The sequence below is a fragment of the Pseudorca crassidens genome, chromosome 2, assembly GCF_039906515.1.
Source record: "Pseudorca crassidens isolate mPseCra1 chromosome 2, mPseCra1.hap1, whole genome shotgun sequence".
Classification (NCBI taxonomy): Eukaryota; Metazoa; Chordata; class Mammalia; order Artiodactyla; family Delphinidae; genus Pseudorca; species Pseudorca crassidens.
Genome location: NC_090297.1, coordinates 25,802,637 through 25,825,473, shown reverse-complemented (window position 1 = coordinate 25,825,473; position 22,837 = coordinate 25,802,637). Strand labels below are relative to the sequence as shown.

The following is a 22,837-nucleotide window of genomic DNA, read 5'->3' as shown; positions in this document are numbered from 1 at the left end:
TACAACTGAACTCTTCCCGAATCAACTAGTGACACAGTGGAAGCCTACGGCTGTGACTTGGGCTGTGGTCCTTTCTTCACCCCTCACTTAGATCTGCAGAGTCCCCACAGCTTGGGAAGGGCTCAGGCAAGTTGTCTGAGACTGAGAGACCTGCCCTGCAAGACCACAGCAGGTCTGTGGGAGGAACGGTGGACTGAGGCAGGAGACCCTCAGGCCAGTTACTTCTCTGATGGGGCCCTGGGCTCCTTATCTGTCAAAAACCAAGGGGTAAGAACAGAGGATTCCCAGACCCCACCCACCACCTAGAGTAGGAGCCAAAGGGTTTCCTTATGGGACAGGAGACAGACCCCGGGGTCTACGGAAAGGAAGGAGGACTGGTGTTTCTATGAGGCACGAGTCTTTCCTCTCTCCAGTCGTCCCCTCAACCCCAGCTTTTCAGCGTAGGCCTCCTTTCGAACCCACTTGTATGATCTCTAGTTCAACCCTTTACAGAAATATTTAACATCTCACCACCCCAGTCACGTAATGTTTCAGACTTCTACTTTCTCACCCTCTATAAACCTATTTGACAGATTTTGGATTTTGCTTTTAAAAAGTAGCCTCCAAGAACAAAATGCTTTTGTAAATGGGACACCCCACCCCCCAAGCTCCATCGGTACAATACTCCCAAACCCTCAAATGTTATTTGAAGCCGAATTGAAGGAGATCTTTGTATACAAATAATTCCTTAGTGATACAGCATTTCAGGACTAGATGGCTTTAAAGGTTGTCCAAAAGATTACATTCCACCGCTTCCCAATGGGTGCTGGGAGGGTCAGATTTTTCTGTCTGTGGCATGTTCCAGTTGTCATAGGGGGAAGACAGGTGGGGAGGAGTGACAGGGCGGGAGCTTTTAATTAAGGAATTCCACCGTTGGCCAGTTGATACTTCCTGTGACAAGTGGACATTTTTTTCCTGACAGGTGCTCTGGCCTACAAAACAAGCATACCCTAGAATCAGCTTAGGAATAATTGTTTTCTCTTAGAAAAGCAGGAAACTCTGCTTTCTAGTTTTAGGTGGTTGGGACTTTTTCTTCCCGTAAAAGTTCACAACAGGCTGTTTAGAGAATGAGCTTTTAGAGAAGGTCCATTTCTCCTCCTCCTCACTTCTCCACAACATAAAACGAACTGAGGGTAAAGGACGCCACCAGCTCAGAGAATCCAGCCTAGTCTCTGAAACCTTTGAGGCCTACAATAACACATTGCTAAAAAGGAAATAAGCAATTACTGGACAAAGGAACACCTACACCTGAGAGGACAAAATGGATATGTGTATGTATAGGTCAAGGGACCCTCGGATTCAGACAAGAATATTAAACAGCTGAGTATTTAGAAAATTTATATTGAGGCTTTCACCTGGACTGTAGGCTACATGTTAAAAACTTACAGGACAGGGCTTCCCTGGTGGCGCAGTGGTTGAGAGTCCGCCTGCCGATGCAGGGGACACGGGTTCGTGCCCTGGTCTGGGAGGGTCCCACATGCCGCGGAGCCGCTGGGCCCGTGAGCCATGGCCGCTGAGCCTGCGCGTCCGGAGCCTGTGCCCCGCAAAGGGAGAGGCCACAACAGTGAGAGGCCCGCGTACCACCAAAAAAACCCCACAAAACTTACAGGACAGCAGGACAGAGAAGCCTATCCAAGTATGTTGCTACTTAATGTCTCAGCACAAGCTGAGACTGTAAAGCATTGGCTAATACAGGTGACAAGCTCTTACTGCCTTCCTTTTCATCTTTGCTCCTGGGGTGAGTCTAAGAAGCTTCGGTTCACAAAAGTGATCTAACGCTGTCTCCCACATCTACCCACACTTATCCAACCTTCACCCCAGGTTCTAGGAACAATTTCTGGAGAAGTTGGGTTAAGAACAACTATCAATTCTGGTTTCTCACATCCCTTTCAAAGGCAGAATGCCCCAGGTAGCTCAGTTTCTTCCTTATCAGTGCTGGCTCTGGAGAGGCAGAGAGACACGGGGTCAGCCATCAGCCACAGGAAGGAATGCGAGGCAGTGTCTGTGTGATGGGGCTGAGCCATTTTCCCCCTCTGCAAAAACAGCAGCACAGTGATATTTAAGGCTCTCCCTATGTCACGCTCCTGATGTGCACTATATGTAGCTGCTAATCCCAATCAATTTCAACATTTCTTAACTGCTGGAACGCCTTTCTTAACACTGTAATTTACCCTCAAAAGAACAGGGAGCACACACCCTCGCCTCCCCGGTACCACATTCTACTAACTGCCGCCCCTCCCACACCCCACTAACCTACCTGCACAAAGAAGGAAGAAGCCCTCCTTCAGAGCCCGCAATAGACGGCCACGGTACATAAGCCACCGACAAGAACTTTTATTTCTTTGCAATGACATTAAATACAACTGCTACAAGGAGAAATACATGATAAAGAGGAGGCACCAAACTTCACTTTCATAATTGATCCTGACAACAACCAAAGTAAACTGGGGCCTGCATTAGATGCAAAACTAAGGTTATTTCAGGCTCTTTATATACAAGTAAACTATGTAAACAGCACATTCCTACTCTGCATTGTCAAGACCCCCGTGGCGAGAATGTCATCACAGATAAAGAAAGCTAGGTAGGCAGTTAAATGCACACAACGCTTATGTAAATAAAACACGGCAAGAATTCTACATGAAAATTAGACTTAGAGGCCAACACTAAATGTGAGATATGTAGCTTTTAAAAACAGATTAAAACTCCAGATTCTACCCACTACCGTCTTTAAGGCGAACATGCCTGATAATGAGTTTTCTTTGGCTTTGTTTTTCTTCTTAAAGAATACCATGTTAACCGCTAGGGAACAGTTCTCTCCTCCCCCAGTCCAACAGATTTAATTAAGCTGCTAAAGCTTGAAAAACAGAATTATCTGAGCAAAGAGGAAATGTGATTGTCACATTTTCTCGTTAACCCATCACTCATTTGATTTGGCAAAGGCGATGCTCCCATTACACATCAGTCTTAAACCCTCCTGTACCAGGGAGGCAGGAACATGAGTCTTAGACTTTTGCCTAAGCAAAAGGCTGTCCCTTTACTCCTTGGCTATCTGTGGGGAACAAGACAGCTGCAATGCTAATTATTCCAGCAACAATTAATTCTAACTATGCTATAGTTCCAAAGGTGGATGTTTGTCCCACTCCATCATACTAATTTACGGAAACCTGGAGAAGTGACTGATATAGGAAATGCCAACTGAAATAACAGATTTTGACTCTTGCCTTTGAACAGAACTTCTCCTTTGCATTTTGGTCCCAGACTCTAAACCAGATGTCGAAGGAAAAGAGAATCCTTGACTGGATAGAAATAGTTAACACTTAGGGATATCCATCTAAGTTTACTGGTAACTATGACCAAGTTTCTCCCAAATCAGTTTCTAAAGCAGGGTAGGATGTTTAAGATGGGTTACTTGCATACAAAGATGGGGCTGATGGAACAACAAAACCAGACAGAGGCAATGAGCCCAGTATCACAGGCTGTGTGCTATAGCAACTAGGTACAACCGTCACACAGAGTGAACAACAGCACAAATGCCAGACTGCAAAATCTCCCAATAGATGTCTAGAGCTGTCTGTAAAGAGAATAACAAACTACTAAGACATCCATTAAGATAGCTGCATATAGCATTACCCTTAAGATCCGGTAATGCTTTGTGCACAGGCTTAATCAAAACTATTTTAGATTCACTTTAGTAGTTTTGTAAAACTGTACATCAGAGGTTTGACCAAGTAAGGAGATCCTGGATCAAAAGGCACCTCTTATTAACTAATAATGGAGACAAAAGACAGCTTCTCCAAAGTCTCTCCCACAGGATGGAAGCTCACTAACACGTCAACTCATACTTGAACTGGAGTTCAGCAGATGAAACTGAAGACCAACTGACACCTCTCAATAGCACTGCTTTCTGGCCTGTCCTAGAGTCAAGACTCTGGGTGGGTGGCTCTTCAATAAAAAGCACAGTAAGGCTGTTCTTAAGAGGCATATCTATGTCTAACAGGATACAGGAATATGCCAGTAGAGCCCTAAGTTCACTGGGGAAAAAAGAAGGAATATCCTTGAAGAAAGGCAGAGAAGGCAGACAGTCACAAGATCACAAATCAACAGGGGTTGTTAGTCACCAGTCTTCTGTTAGAGTTAAGATGTACAAAATTTGTAAACACTATTGTGCAAAATAAATTTAATGAAGAATGAAAAAAAAAAGCCAAAAAATAAAGGCAGCTAGTAGGTACAAAAAGAAGAAAAGATTTACACTTCTAATTTGTCCTTTCAACTACTTCAGATGTCCTGGATTACCAACTTTAAAATACTGACAGGTATTCGGAGATTCAAATAAAAAAGGTAAGAGGCGTTGTTAAAAGTGACTTGTATCCATTTATAAGTCATCAGCAATAATTAACACTGGCTTGCAGCCTGATAAAGAATCTCTTCCTCATAGGAGATTAAAAGATGATTTCTTTTGGGCACCAGAAGTAGACTTCACCTCTGCATAGAGGTGGGTGTTTTGCTTGATCCTGGGTGTTTTGACTTAATGCCGGCTTTCAGGCGGCAGCCACCTTCAATTTAAATTAAAAAATTAAAACTATTATCAACTCAACACTGCTTAAATGCATACACACACATAAACAGGAAGGACCTTATACAAAAAATTTCAAGTCAGCAATGGGCATTTCCAAAAGGTGACGAGTTCTTTAAATTAAAATGTTGTGAAAAATAAATTTCAAAATCTACAAAGCACAAAACAGCAGAAGATGAGACGCTGCTCTGGACAGGACCCTGGATAGGGACCTTCACTGCTGATGGGAGGAGACAAATGAACTATACGGGAAATCTGGTAGACGCTGGAACCGATGGTGGCTTCGCATGTTCTGGTCAACCCACTGAGTCAGACTGTATCTTTGCAGAGACTTTTGTCGGAACCGGGCGTAGTTTCTATCAGCAGAGAGGGAAAATAAAAAGAGGACAGATGAGGGTTTCAGCTGGAATGGTTATTTGTATACAAAAAAGGCCAAGAAAACTATTTAAAGAATACTGTTACTTTTGGAAATTGGATATTCATTTTATATTTCGATTCTCATAATTTTAGAAATTTTATATTATTTTCCTTATATGAAAGTCACACTATAAGTTCTATTTCCTTCCAATTTCCAAAGCCACCTAATTCCCATACAGGTATTATGGTGATATGGTCCATATACATGAATGTTCTAAGAAAACCCAATGTATAATGTATAATAATGTTTAAGCAGGAAAAACCCATTTTCTCCCTCTGGAAACATTTAGAACAGGATCTATATTTTATTGCTTGCATCAGACCTGTACCTCCAATAGGACTTCACTGTCTGACACAGCTCAAGGTTGCTCAGGACACAGCAGTTAAAATTAGAATAAAATTCCCAGAGAAGGTAAGCATCACGTGAGAATCACACTGCAAGTTTAGAAACTGAACAGACTCAAAGTTTCTTGAGAGCCTCCTTTAGTTGTGTACTGGGCTGGGGTTCTGAGCAGGACCCTCTGAGATAATTTCACCCCATTCTCAACTCCAGCTTGTCCTAATAACCACCTGGGAAGCTTTAATGTAAAGATATAGATTCTTGGCCCCTCTCTCCACCCTTAGACTTAATAACTTAGAATCCCTTGAGTCAAGCCCTGGACATCTGTATTTTTAGACATCTCCATAGGTGATTATGGGGAATAGCCCAGGTTGAAAATAATTTTAACAGTACTTGGTATTTATCTAGCCCTATATGCAAATACTTGCTGAATTCTTTAAACATTTCACACCATTTAATCCTAATGACAATCCTACCAGAAAAGTACTCTCATTAACTCCTTATACAGGATAGGAAACTAAGCCTCAGGTAAAATAACTTCCCCAAGGTCGTAGAGTGGAGTAAGTAGAAGAGCCTGGATTTGAATTCACATCTGACTGCAGAATTTAATAACTATTACACAACACTGCCTTTCCGAGTACTGCTGTCATTTTGGCAACTATAAAGAAAACACTAAGTTTAAAGGCCCTGATGTGGGAGTACGTCTGACATACTTGAAAAATAGCAAGGAGAGACTTCCCTGGTGGCGCAGTGGTTAAGAATCCACCTGCCAATGCAGGGGACACCGGTTCGATCCCTGGTCCAGGAAGATCCCACATGCTGCAGAGCAACTAAGCCTGTGCACCACAACTATTGAGCCTGCGCTCTAGAGCCCGTGAGCCACAACTACTGAAGCCCGTGCGCCTAGAGCCTGTGCACCATGACAAGAGAAGCCACCGCAATGAGAAGCCCAAGCACCGCAATGAAGAGTAGCCCCCGCTCGCTGCAACTAGAGAAAGCCCGCGCACAGCAACGAAGACCCAATGCAGCCAAAAATAAATAAATAAATAAACTAAACAGTATGAAAAACAGAAATAGCAAGGAATCCAGTGTGACTAGAGCAGAGTGAGCAAAGTGAATAGTAGAGGAGATGAGGGTGGTGAGCTAACCAAGTCAGCCTAGACCAAAACATATAGGCACTTGTGATCATGGAGATGGGAAGCCACTGGAAAACTCTGTGCAAAGAAGAGAGAATCTGACTTATGCTTTAAAAGAATTTCTCTGGCTGCTTGAGTTGAGAACAGTAGACAGGCAAGGGCAGAAGTAGGGAGACCATTTAGGAGACTTGCAACAATCCAAGTGAAAATGATTGAGAAATGATCAGGTTTTGGATATATTATACGTAGAGCTTATAGAATTTGCTAATGCACTGCCTATGGAATAAGAGAGAAAGGAATCACAGATGACTCCAAGGTCTCTGAATAATTGGATCAAGTAACTGAATAAATCTGTAAAACCACACTACATCAAGAAACCAGAAGATTTCAGGACTAGAAAGGCTCTTTGACATCAATTAGTCCAATATCTTAATTTTACTGTTGTGAGGACCAGAGAAATGAAGTGATTTGATCAAAATCACATAGCTAGTTAAAAAGTGCAAAGCCAGTATTAGATCCCAGGTTTCCTGAATTTCAGTCCAATTCTTATTCTATTATACTATATCACTTCTTTTTCTACCTCTGGAATTAAACAATGATTACAGCCCTACCAAAGCCCTACCACATTTCTCCTGTAGCAAAATTCTACCCTTTTCTTCCTTCTTCTAAACACCCACTCACCGCCTGGTGAGGTCCGAAGGATGCTGCCATTTTGGGTTCTGCATGTGATGAACTTGACCCATCAAGGCACACAGCTCCCCCAAGGTACCTGTGATACAGAGAGATCAGTGGTTAGGAAGCAGCTCAGTGAACTACCGTGTCAGCCTAGGTCAAAACATGTACTTTCAGGGAAGGAGAAAACAGGCACTGGTCCTAATACTATCTATTTATGATTATCACAAGCAGTCAGCACAGAAACTATAAGCCAGAGAAGAGAGCTTGCTCTTGGATGATATGATGATGAAGAAGCAGCAATAATGACAGCCACCATTCATTCATTCAACATTAATTTATTAGCTCCTATAATGTGTGAGAAACTTTACTGGGTCCTAGAATATGGTACAGACAAGACACTGGACCTGCCCAATGAAGTTTATACAGAAGACGGGCAAAAACTTTGCAAAACTGGGCAAAAACCAGTTTCCAAAAACTTTGATATGTAGTGACAGGAGAAATACATGCTGCTATGAGTACAGAGACTGGGGAGTGGGGGTTAGAGAAAGTCCCCTCCAGGGGAAGTAAATTATAAGCAGGGATCTAAAGGATGTATAGACGTTAGTGGGAGGGGTGGGAGGTAGGGATATCCAGTAGAAATAGCTAAAATAAAGGCCCAGAGACACAAGACAGCAAAATACATTCAAGAAACAAGAGAAGTTGAGAATAGAAGGCGGGTAGGGGCTTTTTGCTTAGCAAGAAAAATAACTGGAGGCAATTTCTCAAACACCTGGGAGCCAGGCAAGGTGCTAGGCACTATACATGTTATCTTACTAATTCTGAAAAAAATATCTTGTAGGGAGATAGATTTTTTTTTTTTTTTTTTTTTTTTTGCGGTACACGGGCCTCTCACTGTTGTGGCCTCTCCCGCTGCGGAGCACAGGCTCCGGACGCGCAGGCTCAGCGGCCATGGCTCATGGGCCCAGCCGCTCCGCGGCATGTGGGATCTTCCCAGACCAGGGCACGAACCCGTGTCCCCTGCATCGGCAGGCAGACTCTCAACCACTGCGCCACCAGGGAAGCCCGGGAGATAGATTTTTATTAAAATCATTTTAGAGATGGGAAACTATGGCTCAGGGAGGTGAACTTGCCTTAAATGATTATTAAACTGGACTAAAAACTGGCTCTTTTTAGATTCCATGCTTTTGCCACTATTTGATAATGCTTATTTTGCACTTAAGGGCTGAGAATTCGGCTGAAGCTCACAAAGCCAAAAATTATGGTTAGAGAGAATAATTCCCCTAGACCAGTGGCTCTCAAATTTTAACATGCATCATAATCAGCTGCAAATATAAAACAGGTTGCTGGGCCCCAACCTCAGTTTCTGATTCTGTAGGTCTGGAGTGGGACATGGGAATTTGCTTTTGTAACAAACGCCCAAGTGATGCTACTGCTGCTGCTGGTCTGGGAACCACATTTTGAAAACCTCTGCCCTAGACAGTGGAGACCCTTCTTTCAGCTGGTTTACATACTTCTCATTATCGTATCTACCCTGCTCTCAGGAACCAAGAGCTGTCAAACTAGGCGACAGACCATCTTTTCATGTTCTGGTAGAAGATATTTACTTAACTTTTAGGACCAGTATAATTTATTTGAAGCCTCAAGAAGCCCAACTCTGTAGAAAAAGTATATACTTTGGAGTTTAGGCAGACTTGAGTTAAAATTCCAATCCAGCCACTAACTAGCTCTGTAACCCTGGGTAAATCATTCCTCTTATCTATGAAATGTGGACAATAATAATATTTTGCTTGAACTTAAATATTAGGGATATAGTACATAAAAGACCTAGCATATCTTCTGGCACTCAGGCAGTGTGCAGTAAGTGGTAGCTATTATTATTATGGTGTTACAGCCTCGGGACTATGTTAGTTTGCAAAGACTCTTCAAAGCCTGTGACAATCAATCACCTATTTATAAGGAAAAAATGCTTATTAAGTGGATCAGTCTACATATAAACTATGACATGCTTTATAACACTCAGCAGAAATTCTCTAACCATAATGAGATGATACTTTTCAGCAAAAATTTATAGATTCATTACATTAAATGTTTCTATGCAGTTAAAATAAAAAAGCACAACCAAGGGTAAAAGAAGACAACTGACAAAATGAAAAATGTACCTGAAACGTATTTGCAAGGGTTTACTGTCCTTATTCTGCAAAGATAAGTCTCCTCATCAAACAAAACAAAAGAGGTCAAGGACATGAATAGGTAATTCTCAAAACTAATACAAGTAATCAATAAACGTAATGAAAAGATGCTCAATCTCACTAATATGGAAATAAAACATATTATCTCACTTCTTGAAAAGGAAATACAAATCAGAAATGGGTTTTCCTGGGCTTCCCTGGTGGTGCAGTAGTTGAAAGTCCGCCTGCCGATGCAGGGGACACGGGTTCGTGCCTTGGTGCGGGAAGATCCCACATGCCGCGGAGCGGCTGGGCCCGTGAGCCATGGCCGCTGAGCCTGCGCGTCCGGAGCCTGTGCTCCGCAGCGGGAGAGGCCACAATAGTGAGAGGCCCGCGTACCACCAAAAAAAAAAAAAGAAAGAAAGAAATGAGTTTTCCCTTTAAGAGAGAAGTAGCTTTTGATTAGAAAATCCCTTGCCTGTTTGATTTGTTAAGCTAAAATCAAAGGTCTCTACTCAAATTGCTTTTCCTTTACCATACTTTCATATCACTAGCATCCCCCTCCCTCTAGCCCCCACAAAAAGGACATTTCAATGGTGAGAAATCAGCTTTCCAAGAATTTCAAGATACATTTTTCTTGCCAAAGCATCACCAAAGGAGGGCTGGCAAGATATGGAAAGTCTGGTGTCCAGTCTCAAATGGGACAAGATTATCTGTAGACCATGTCCTTCAGCTTACTCATCTCTTACCACGTAGACTCTATAAAACTGTCCTGACGATGGAGACTAAAGATATACCTATAAACCTCCTACAAAGAAACCTATTCACTTTAAACTAAAAGAAGAAAAAGACTGATCAATTAGGCCCAATGAGGCTTCAAGTATTCAACTGCTAGGCGTCATAATCTAGCAGCAGCAACTTACATACAGCATTTACCATGTATCAGGCAGTATCCTATGTGCTTTACATATATTAACATATTTATTCCTTACAATAATCCTATGAGGTATTTCCCCCAATTTACAGATGAAGAGGCACAGAGAAGTAATTGGTCCAAGGTTACACAGCTAGTGACAGAGTCCAAATTCCAATAACAGAATACCATCATAGGGTTGAGTTTCCTGAAAAATTTTCTAGGACTGACATTTCACTGTGGGGATTAGAAAGCAAGAATCACATTGCAATATGTCTTGTATATCCAGTTGGTACCTCAGCACAGCGCTGAGTAAACAAAGGCTCAATAACTATTGTCTCGGCTTATGTACCAAGAAATGTTAGTTTTCATTAGCACTAAGAACTTAACTGATGTACCAGGGTAACCTTTATTATTAATAAGGGTTAATGATCTAGAGATAATGGGAGCTAATATTTATCAAGCATTTATTATGTGCCAGGCACTTTGCTAACTGCTTTCCATGTATCTTATCACTTAATCCTAACAACCACATGAGGCAAATACCATTATCTCCATTTTATTCATGAATAAACTGAAGCTTAGAAAAGATACTCATCTATCATCTAGTAAATGGGAAAGCCAGGATTCAAACCCATGTGGGGCTATTAATCCAAAAACCTTATTTCAGCTCATAGCTTCAATCTCTTCTTCCTCCAAATTTAGAGATGCTAACAAGAATAGAAACATTTAAATTTTCTCTTTTCATAGTTTCCAACAGATGGGCTTTCTTGGACCAACAATCAGTACGATGGGTTTATTTTAAGTTGTGGCTAAAAGGTGGTGAAGACTGTCCTTTGTTTTGTGGCTAAGAATGAAATTCATCTAAGAATGAAATTAGGAGAAAAAAACCTCAACATTTCAGAGATGAGATCAGCGGTTCACCGAAACAATCTATAAATATGCAGCTGTTATAAAGGAGGAGTAATAATAATGCTGAATGCTTGCTATGCCAATGGCCCTTCTGACAGGTCTTATACATCACCATACTTTGTACCACATGACCAAGAACAGAGACTCTCTCTGCTGGCTAATGACCTAAGATCTGGCCTGGCACCAACAGGTCATTAAGTGAATCAATCAGATACTCTCCCTTGGAATGTGAATGTGAGCTTTAATAATGAGAACAAGAGAGAGAACAGCACACAGAGGTAGGGCTCTAGGAGAGGACAGACACTTGAGATAGCTAATAGAGAGCAGCAGAAGCACTAGTCATAGAGATAGATAAGATTAGAAGTACCAGAATCACTAACTCAGCAGGGAAAACCTATTGAAAAGGAAACAAAGGCATCCATTTCTGAAGGGGCCTGGCTCTATGGTTGATTCTTTTTATTATGAGGCCAAGCTATGTAGCTGAGCCTCTAATCTTCATCTTTTCCTGTAAATCCTTAAACTCAGTTACTTAAAGGCAATCACAATGTCTTTATTCAATGCAATCAAAAAACTACCTAATACAGGGGAGGGAATGAAGAGGGAAGGAAAGAAAAAAAAATGTGCTACAGGGGTATAGGCTATTGCTTTTACAAAAAGATTAATAGAATAGGAATAGGGAATTCCCTGGCTGCCCAGTGGTTAGGTCTCCATGCTCTCACTGCTGATGGGCCGGGTTCAATATCTGGTCGGGGAACTAAGATCCCACATCCCACAAGTCGCATAGTGTGGTCAAAAAAAAAGGAAAAAAAGATTAAGTAGAAAGCCAGAATGCAAACATCCAGGCCAACAAAAGTGTGATGATCTAGTACAAATCTTGACTGATTTTTTCCATGCATACAAGGCAAAAAACAAAAGAAAGAAACAGGAATTATTATATAACTCATTTCTGCAGTGTTGTATTGTACAGGGGATATTGAACAATGTATGAATGTTCTCAACAGTAATGGCAAATGTAGAAACAGAATTTACATAATCACTGCTGCTTATGGTCTTCAGTAAAAATCAAAGCAGACTTCCACTTCTAATCATAATGAATGGGCATACCTCCACTGTAAGGAACTAGAGACTGGGCAAAATGTATGAAACAACTATATTCAGACTGCTCAGAACTGTAATCCCTAAGGGAAAGGAAACAATTGAGGTGAGACTCAAAACTTCTTATGAGTCTATGAGTTTATAATTTTTCAAAATAAAAAGTTTTTTTTTAATGAAGGCAAAACAAATATAAAATAAGTAAACAAAAGCAGAGAGGCTTCACAACAGCAGACCTGCACTATAAGACAGTAAAAGGAGTTCATCAGGAAAAAAGAAAATATGAGATGGAAAGGAATCAAGAGCACTGGAAATGGTAAATATGTGAGTAAATACAAAAGCCCTTTTCTCATTTAAAAAGTGTCTTTAAAAGATAACTGTTTAAAGTAAAAGCAATAATCAGGGACTGCCCTGGTGTTCCAGTGGGTAAGGTTCCGTGCCCCCAATGCAGGGGGCCCGGGTTCGATCCCTGGTCAGGGAACTAGATCCCACGTGTATGCCGCAACTAAGAGTCTACATGCTGCAACTAAGAGTCTGCATGCCACAGTGAAGATCCCACGTGCCACAACTAAGACCTGGAGCAGCCAAAATCAATAAATAAATATTTTAAGAAAACAAAAAAATAAAGTAAAAGCAATAATGTATTGAAGAGTTTATAATATATGTATAAAAACAGTAACAAAAAATGGAGATTTGTAAGGGTACTATTGTTAGGGCCTTACAGTATATGTTAAGTGGTATATTATTTGCAGGTAGACTGATTAAAGTTAAAGATCTGTATTGTAAACTATAGAGCAACAGTTCTCAAAGTATGTCCCAGGATCTGTGGGAGTCCTCAACACCCTTCTGAGGCTTCACAAGATCAAAATTATTTTCATAACAGCACTAAGATGTTATTTGTTTTTACTACTTGCAATCTCTCAAAAGTGTACTGGGGAGTTTTCAAGAGGCTACACAACATGATATGGAATGCAGATTCACATATGAGAATCTGGTAGTTTTCTATTAAGCTAGATGTTAAAAAAAATCTGCAAAAATGTAAATCAATGCATTCTTCTCCCTAAACTTTTGGTTTTGTTTTGAAAATTATAGTTATTTTTAATAAAAACATTGTTAACATGCAATGAATTATCTTAAAATATATTAATAAATATTTTAACAATTTACCAGTTATAACTTTTAATATGGTTGCATATAGATAGATACAATGCAAACAAACAAAAACATTTTGGGGTCCTCAATTTTTAAGAGTATGAATGATCTGGAAGAGTGTAAACAAGTCCTGAGACCAGAAACTGTGAGAACTACTACCCTAGAACAACCACTGAAAATAAAACAAAGAGGTATAGGTAATAAGTCAAGCATGGAGATAAAACAGAATACTAAAAAAATACTCAAAAAAAAAAAAAAAACCAGGAAAAGATGAAAGAAGAAACAACGAACATATAGACAAATAGAAAACAAGTAGTAAGATGGTAGATTTAAATCCAACCGATAATTACATTAAATGTGACCGGACTAACACTTGAATTAAAAGACAGATTGTGAGACCAGGGGGAAACAAGACTCAACTATATGCTGTCTACAAGACATCCACTTTAAACATATAGATAGTTTAAAAGTAAAAGGATGAAAAAAACATATCATGCAAACACTAGTCAAAAGAAAGCTTGAATGGCTATTTAAATCAGACAAATTAAACTCTAAAACAAGGAATATTACTAAGAGTAAAAAGAGACAGTTCATAATGATAAAGGGGTCAATTCTTCACGAGGACATAGTATTGCTAAATGTATATGCATCTAATGGCAGCGTTTCAAAATACATGAGGCAAAAATGACAGAACTGAAAGGAGGAACAAAAACATCCACAACTAGGGTTGAAGATATGAACTCTTCTTTTAATGAGAAAATCTGTAAAGATATAGAATTGATAACTACCATCAACCAACAAAACCTTATTGAAATTTATAGAACACTCTACCAACATCAGAATATACATTTTCAAGTACACATGGACCATTCACCAAGATAGACCATATGCTGGCCTATAAAGTAAGCCCCAGTATATTTAAAAGGATTGAAATCACACCAAGTATATTCTCTAACCACAACAGAATTAAACTAGAAATTAATAATAGGAAGATAGCTGAAAACTCCTAAATATTTGGAAATTAAGCAACACACTTCTAAATAACCCACAGGTCAAACAAGAAATCACAAGGGAAATTAGAAATTGCTTTGAACCAAATGAAAATGAAAACACATCAAATTTGTGACATGCACCTAAGTAGCACTTAAAGGGAAACTTGAGACTTAGAAAGGTCTCAAATCAATGACATAAGTTTCCACATTAAAAATCTAGAGAGGGGCTTCCCTGGTGGCGCCGTGGTTGAGAGTCCGCCTGCCGATGCAGGGGACGTGGGTTCGTGCCCAGGTCCGGGAGGATCCCACATGCCGCGGAGCGGCTGTGCCTGTGAGCCATGGCTGCTGAGCCTGCGTGTCTGGAGCCTGTGCTCCGCAACAGGAGAGGCCACAACAGTGAGAGGCCCGCATACCACAAAAAAAAAAAAAATCTAGAGAACAAGAACAAATTAAAGCCAAAGTAAATGGAAAAGAAATAATAAAGAGAAGAAAAGAAAATAACCAACAACATAGAAATATGAAACTAAAAACTTACTTTGGGGAAAAAATTAGTAAAATTGATAAACCTTTAACTAGATTTGTTTAAGAAAAAAAAGACAAATTACCAATATTAGAAATGAAACAGTGAACATCACTACAGATCTTACAGTAATTAAAGGAATAATAAGGAAATTTTTAATGAATAATTTTATGCCAATAAATTCATCAACTTAGATAAAATGGACAAATTCCTTGTAAGATACAAATTACCAAGATAAAGAAATTCTGAAAAGCCCGGTATCTATTACATCTGTAGTTACAAACCTTGCCAAAAAGAAAACTCTAGGCTTTATTGGTAAATTCTACCAAACATTTAAAGGAAGAAACAATACCAATCCTGCACAAACTGAGAAACTGAGGAGAAAACAACTCCCAACTAAATTTATGAAGCCAGCATCACCATGATACTTAAACCAGAGGAAGACAGTACATACAAGAAAAATTGAAGACCAATATTCCTCATAAACAAGACATAAAAACCCTTAAAAATACTAGCAAATTGACTAAAGGATAATTCATCAAGACCCAGTGACTTTACCCCAGGAATGCAAGTTGGCCTAACAGTCAAAAAAAAGTAATAAATGTAGTACACTGTGTTACAAAATAAAGGAGAAACACAATATGATCCAAATAAATGCAGAAAATTCATTTGACAAAGTTCATCATTCATTCATGATAAAAACTCCCACCAAACTACAAATAGAAGGGGAACTTCCTCACCTGATAAAGAGCATCTATGATGAATCTACATCTAATATCATACTTAATGTACTAGAGATCCTAGTCAGTGCTGTAAGGCAAGAAATAAAAAAGGCTTATAGATTGGAAAGGAAGAAATACACTGTCCTTATTTGCAGATAAAGTCATGTTAACAAAGAAACTTCTAAGGGGTCTATTAAAAAGTTACCAAAAGTAATAGAAAAACTTAGCTTGGTTGTAGGACACAAGGTCAACATAAAAAATCAACTGTATATCTATATGCTAGCAATGACCAGCTAGAAATTGAAAATTAAAAAGTATCACTTACAATACCATAAAAAAGCATAAGATACTTATGAATTAATTTAACAAAATATGTACAAGACCTGTACAAAAAACTGCTGAGAAATTAAAGACATAAATAAATTGAGAACTATATCCTGTTCATGGACTGGAAGGCTCAATATTGTTATGATATCAACTTTCCCCAAATTGTTCTACAGATTCAACACAATCCCAGTGAAATACCCAACAGGTATTTTTTTTTAACAAATTGACAAGATGAAATTGATTTTAAAAAATTATGGAAATTCAAAGGACCAAACAATTTTAAGACTTACTATAAAGTTACAGTAATCAAGACAGTGTAATATTGACATAAGAAAATACACATATATTAATGGAACAGAATAGAGAAGTCAGAAATAAACACATGGAAAGAATAATTTTTTCAATAAATGGTGTTAGAACACTTAGATATTCATATTAAAAAAAGAGAACCTAACCTTTGCCTTAAAAAAGCCATAAAATAGTATAATCACTTTGGAAAACAGTTTGGAAGTTTCCAATACAGTTAAAAAAAACACATACTAAATGACTCAGCAATTTCACTCCTAATTATTTTCCCTAGAGAAATGAACACATGTTCACACAAAAAACCCATATATGAATGTTTATAGATGCTTTATTCATAATAATCAAAAGCTAGAAACAGAAATGTCCATCAACAAATGATTAAACTGTGGTATATTCATACAAGGAAAAATTCAGCAGTGGATGTATAGAACATACATGCAACAACATGGAGTTGTTTCTTGTTGTTTTAAAAAACTACTCCAAGTAAAAGAAACCAAACACAAAAGAGCACATACTGCATGATTCCATTTATATGTAACTCTAGAAAAGACAAATCTAATCTATAATGACCAAAAAGAAATCAGTGCTTTCCTAGAGCTGAAGTGGAGGCAGGGACAGATTGACTGGGATGGAACACAAGGGAAATTTTTAGGGTGGTGGGAATGTTCTATCAAGCTTGATTGCTGTGATGATCTCACAAGTGCATAGTTCTGTCAAAACTCACCAAGTACACTTAAAATGGGTACATTTTATTGCATGTAAAACATACCACATTAAAGTTGATTTAAAAAAAGAAAAAAAGTTAATGCATACTTCCAGATAAATATAACAGGTTGACTGCATGAGTTTATCTCTTCTTGCTCCTAACATCCCTCACTAAATTGGAAAAGAAAGGTCTCAAATGAATGATCTTAGCAACCGTCTACAGAAACTAGAAAAAGAAGAGCAAATGAAACTCTGAGTAAGCAGAAAAAGGGAAGTAATAAATATCAGAATGGGGGCTTCCCTGGTGGCACAGTGGTTGGGAGTCCGCCTGCTGATGCAGGGGACACAGGTTCGTGCCCCCACCCGGGAATATCCCACATGACGTGGAGCAGCTAGGCCCGTGAGCCATGGCCGCTGAGCCTGCGCGTCCGGAGCCTGTGCTCCACAACGGGAGAGGCCACAGTGGTGAGAGGCCCACGTACCACACACAAAAAAATATATCAGAATGGAAATTAATGAAACAGAAAAACAGAGAAAAATCAATGAAAAAGCTGTTTTTTTAAAAAAGAAAAATAATAATGTTGATAAAGTTTTAGCCAGACTGATTGGAAGAGAGAAAACACAAATGACCAATACTAAAAATGGGAAAGATGGTATCACTAGATACTATATAAAAGGTTAATAACAGAGTATTATTAACCTTAATGCCAATAAATTTAATAACTTAGATGAAATAAACAAATTCCTTGAAAGACTACCAAAGCTCACCCAAAAAGAGATACCAGTTCTTCTATTATACAAATTCTTCCAAAAAATTGAAGAGGTGGAAATACTTCCCAATTCACTCTGTGAGGCCACCATTACTCTGCTACCAAGATGACACAAAGAAATTACAAGAAAAGTACAGACCATATCCCTTATGAAGATAGATTCATAACAAAATTTTAGCAAATCAACCCAACACTATTAGTACAAGGATAATACTTTAAGACCAAGTGCAGAATGCTTAAGACCAGGAATGCAAGATTGGTTTAATACTGGAAAATCAAATAATACAATTCTCTAACATTATATGATTATCTCAGTAGATGCAGAGAAAGTATTTAATAAAACCCAATACCTGTTTCTAATAAAAATGTACAAATATCAACTGAATTTCCATATACTAGCAACAATCTTGGTAAAGATGGGAGTAACTGGAATTCATACACTGCTGGTGGGTATATAAAATGGTACCACTTTGGAAAACAGTTTGGTAGGTTCTCAAAAAGTTAAACATACCTACTGTATGACCCAGTCATTTGAAAGCATATCCATACAAAGATTTGTACATGAATGTTTATAACAGCTTTATTTAAATAGCCAAAAATTGGAAACAATCCAAATGCCCATCATTAGATGAATGGATAAACAAATTGTGGTATATCTATATAATGGAATACTACTCAGCAATAAAAAGGAATAAACTACCAAGAAAATGATTAACTGCAAAATAATTATGTTTTAAGAAAGAAGCCAGGCTCAAAAAAGAGTATACAGTGACAGCAGCTCAGCAGTTGCCTGGGGAGTGGAGGGAGCAAGGAAAGGCAGGATGAAGGAATCACAAAAGGGCACGAAGAAATTTTGGGGTGTTACAGTATGTTTTTCTTGATTGCAGTGATAGTTTCATGGGTGTTTACATATGTCAAAATTCAACAAACTGTATACTTTAAGTTTGTGCAGTTTATTGTATTTCAATTAAAACTCAAGAGAGAAAAAATATCTTGAGAGAGGTAAGAAATTCATAAAATAAGAACATAAAAAAAAGAACAAAACAGGAAAGAATTCTTAGAAGTCATAAATGTGAATGTAAAAATAAAGAAGTTAGTAAGAATAGAAAATATCCCAGAAAATAGAATAAAGAGACAGAGACAGAAAAGGGAAAGAAAAAGTAAGAGACATAGAAGATCAATCCTTGGAAGTTCAATATCTAACTATTAGGAATTTCTTAAAGTGAGAGTAGATTATACAGAGAAGAAACAATTATCAAAGAAATATAAGAAATTCTCAGAACTGAGAAATATATATCCAAATTAAAAAGGCCCACTGAGGACTTCCTGGTGGTGCAGTGGTTAAGAATCCCTCTGCCAATGCAGGGGACACGGGTTCCAGCCCTGGTCTGGGACGATCCCACATGCTGCAGAGCAACTAAGCCCGTGCGCCACAACTACTGAGCCTGTGCTCTAGAGCCTGTGTGCCACAACTACTGAAGCCCGCGAGCCTAGAGCCCATGCTCTGCAACAAGAGAAGCCACCGCAGTGAGAAGCCCGCGCACCACAACGAAGAGTAGCCCCCACTCACCACAACTAGAGAAAGCCCGCACACAGCAATGAAGACCCAATGCAGCCAAAAATAAATTAAATAAATAAATTTATTTTTCAAAAAAAAGTAGAATGGTGATTACCAGGGGCTTTGGGGGAGTGGCAGGGGAAGGCTAGTTATTTTTTAACGGGTATAGAGTTTGAGATTTGCAAGATAAAAAAGTTCTAGAGATCTGTTTCACAACAATGTGAATAAACTTAACACTACTAAACTATACACTTAAAAATGGTTAAGATGGTAAATTTTATGTTACTTTTTTTTACCACAATTAAAAAAAAAAGACTAACGGGTCATGTCAGAAAACACATGAGCCCGCTTGAAGGATTTCTCATTGGTCAAAACTGGGACAAATTGAGCATCAAAAAGAATACTGACTATAATTGATTAGAAGACATTGATTTTTTTTAATTCATGAGATAATAGTGATACTAAAAAAAAAATTGAAATCTTCATACAAGTATGCTAGCTAGTACTTGTAGAAGAAACGATATATTTAGAAAACAAACATTTTCTATGCAACTCTGTGTAGTAGCTGATTCCAGCAGAGATCACCAATGAATGCTCAAACCATTAGGTGAACAATTGTTGTGGAACAGGATATTCAAATGGTACCAAGGAATCACCCCACAGATGACTTACTAATTACAAAGGGGAAAATGTACCTTAGAATGGAAAGATATGGCAGTTAACACTTTAACAAAGTGATCAAACTTAGCATCACTATTAGTAGAACAATCTGTCATTAGGTGGTGCCTCCTTATCTGATATGGGATGAACACACAATGGTACCTATGAATTATTCCAGCTTATTTTAAACGCTTAGTCTGAATCTAATCCCTCCTCTAGACCCAACTTCCAGTTTACAGAAAATATAGGGGATGGAGGAACAAGTTAAACAACGCCACGAGGAAACAATCAGACGCAATTCAGAAGGTGGGACAAACTACAAACCAAGTGACCTAGATTAAGAGAGACTAAAGAGACAATAACTAAACACATGAACCTTGATTAGATCTTGTTTGAACAATTTACAAGAAGACATTTTTGGGAAAACAGGGGAAACTGGAATATGGACTAGATATTAGATAATTTTAAGAAATTATGATTAAATATAAATTGCCAAGAAACATGTGAAAAATGTTTAACCTCATTAATTATTAAAAAAAAATGTTAAAATTTACCTGTCAAATTGGTGACAAAAATTAATACAATTTTTTTGGGCAGGACAATCTGGTAACGTGTAATGAAAGTTTTAAAAATGTTTATATACTCTACCCAGCAATTCCACTTCTAGGCATTCATCCTATAGAAATAAGAGTTGTACATAAACATTTATGAACCAGAATGTTCACTGCAGCATTACTAATGAAAATGGACATAAGCTAATTATCAAGATGGAATAATAAATGATACTTCATAATCATTAAAAAATCTTAATTTGAGATATTTAACATGGAAAGGTCCCTAATACATTAAGTAAATGGAAGAGAGTAGTTATATTTTGGGATCTTAGAGGGCAGAACTAGGAACTACCATTGGAAATTATAAGGAAGCACAGTTTGGCTCAATGTAAGGACTAATTTTCTAACAATTAGAATTTTCTGAAAAGAATCTAAAAAAGAATGAACATATGTGTATGTATAAGTGAATCACTTTGCTGTACACCTGAAACTAATACAACATTGTAAATCAACTATACTGTAATTAAAAAAAAAAAAGAATTTTCTAAGCAATGAATGGCCTGCTTCATGAGGTGATGAGTTCTGCACTATTAGACTCTAAGCAAAGGCTGAAGGGTCACTTGGCAAAGATAATACAGAACAGATTTATATGTTAGGAGATTAAGGAGATCTTAATGGTCCTTTCCTACTCTAAGAATTTATAATCCCATATAAAGTTATCCATTAGCTGGGATGTCAGAAAGGAAGTGGTTGGTATTTCTTTATAAATGCTATTAAAGACCCATGTGGCACTAAACTAAAAAGAGATTATACCTATATTACAATAATAGAGTTGAAGAATGATTTACATTATTCTATTCTGTTATCAATAATATATAATTATTGATAAAGTAAAAGAAGATGATTGATTAACCTAATGGAGAGGATTCAAACTGAATTGATAGGAACTAATTTTGAACCTGCCCCCTATTAATTTCTCTGTGTCTAATAAGGAACCTGAAGTGAAATAGTGAAATAGCACTAAACATCTCAAAGAAGAAGGGCAGGAGACGCTCTGCTCCTTCTTTTTGCTTCTAGCTGCCCAGTAATTCATACATAAAGAGAGGAGAGAAAGAATATGCCCACACCCCCCCTGCAATATGGTTTATAAAATCTTTAAATGTTGGATGTATGACTATTAGGCAGTGGAAAGTGACACAGCATTTAGTATCACATTCGGTTCCTGAAAGGCAGAAGCAAGCACTGGAGGCCTATGAAGGTTTTAGAGTAACTGGTAATGTTGAAAATTCTTAGATGTAAAAAAGAAATCCCCCAAAAGATGCACTTAAAAAAACAACCAACCAAACAAACAAAAACCAACCTTTTATTATGGAAAATTTCAAATATACACAAAAGTAGAGAATAGTATAATAAGCCTCCCCCCCCATCACTCAGCTTCATTTATCAACATTTTTGTAAGGCTGTTTTCTCTAATCTTTCAGGTTGAGTTTTTTCATTTTGTTTTGTTTTTAGATTTAAAAGCAAACACCTGACATCACACTATTTTTACCTATAAAAACTTCAGTATGAGAAGATACACTTCCTTGCTAATACTACTAAATATTTAATAAATGTTAGTTGCTATGGCTAGGTACTGTTCTATGCATTATACTACTACTTTCACGTATAATTTTTCCATAAACTAAGCCTCATTGTTATCTCCATTTTATAAATGAGAAAACTGAGTTTTTACTGGCTCAAGGTCACAAAGCCAGTAAGCAGTGGTGCAAGGATATGAACCCAGAAGTTAACTCTAGCCCAGACTTTGTTTTCCCGACCACTAAAGCAAGCTGACTTTTCTCTATTCTAGTTATTCTAGCCGTTCCTTATGGCATATAGATTGTTGTGATAAAGTGGAAGAGGGACTGCTGAATGAGGAAGAGACTGGAAAAGATGCAATAATATGAGCAGCTGCTCACTGCTCTTCTTGTGAAATTTTCTTTTCTAAATGCCCCAAATGAGAAAGAAAAATGTGATTGGATATCATCATTGTCAACTGCCTAGGATACAAAAGAAAGTAAGTCACCTCATAGAGGGAAAGCAATGATCAAGTCTCTTCCACAGAGGTTGAATATAGACGAACTTCTTTTAATTTGCCCCTCTAGTGACAGCGGGGGGTGGGAGTGGGGATGTCTCTAGTTCCACAAGTCCTTGAGTTCAAGCAAAGTGATCTCACACGTAAGGCCAAGTAATCAGTATGAGCAGTATTTGACTGCTTAATGAAATCTCTGGGTAAAAAATAAAAGGACCCCGGAATATAAAATTCT

General features: G+C 38.2%; 1 protein-coding gene across 9 annotated transcripts in view; it reads right to left on the bottom strand.

Annotated features, from left to right (window-relative positions):
- Positions 1–2,358: 2,358 nt before the first annotated feature.
- S100PBP (S100P binding protein) overlaps positions 2,359–22,837 on the bottom strand; it is a 31,836-nt gene continuing 11,357 nt past the window's right edge. For 8 of the 9 annotated variants that reach the window (XM_067725317.1, XM_067725316.1, XM_067725319.1 and 5 more), the window contains 2 exons: positions 7,187–7,274; positions 2,359–4,968 (listed from right to left, as the gene is read on the bottom strand). In XM_067725317.1, the coding sequence (XP_067581418.1) occupies positions 4,827–4,968; positions 7,187–7,274 (230 nt within the window). In that variant the 3' untranslated portion in view covers positions 2,359–4,826. Of the gene's footprint in view, positions 4,969–7,186; positions 7,275–20,625; positions 20,654–22,837 lie in introns of those variants that run through there. The other variant, XM_067725325.1, reaches the window with a different exon arrangement.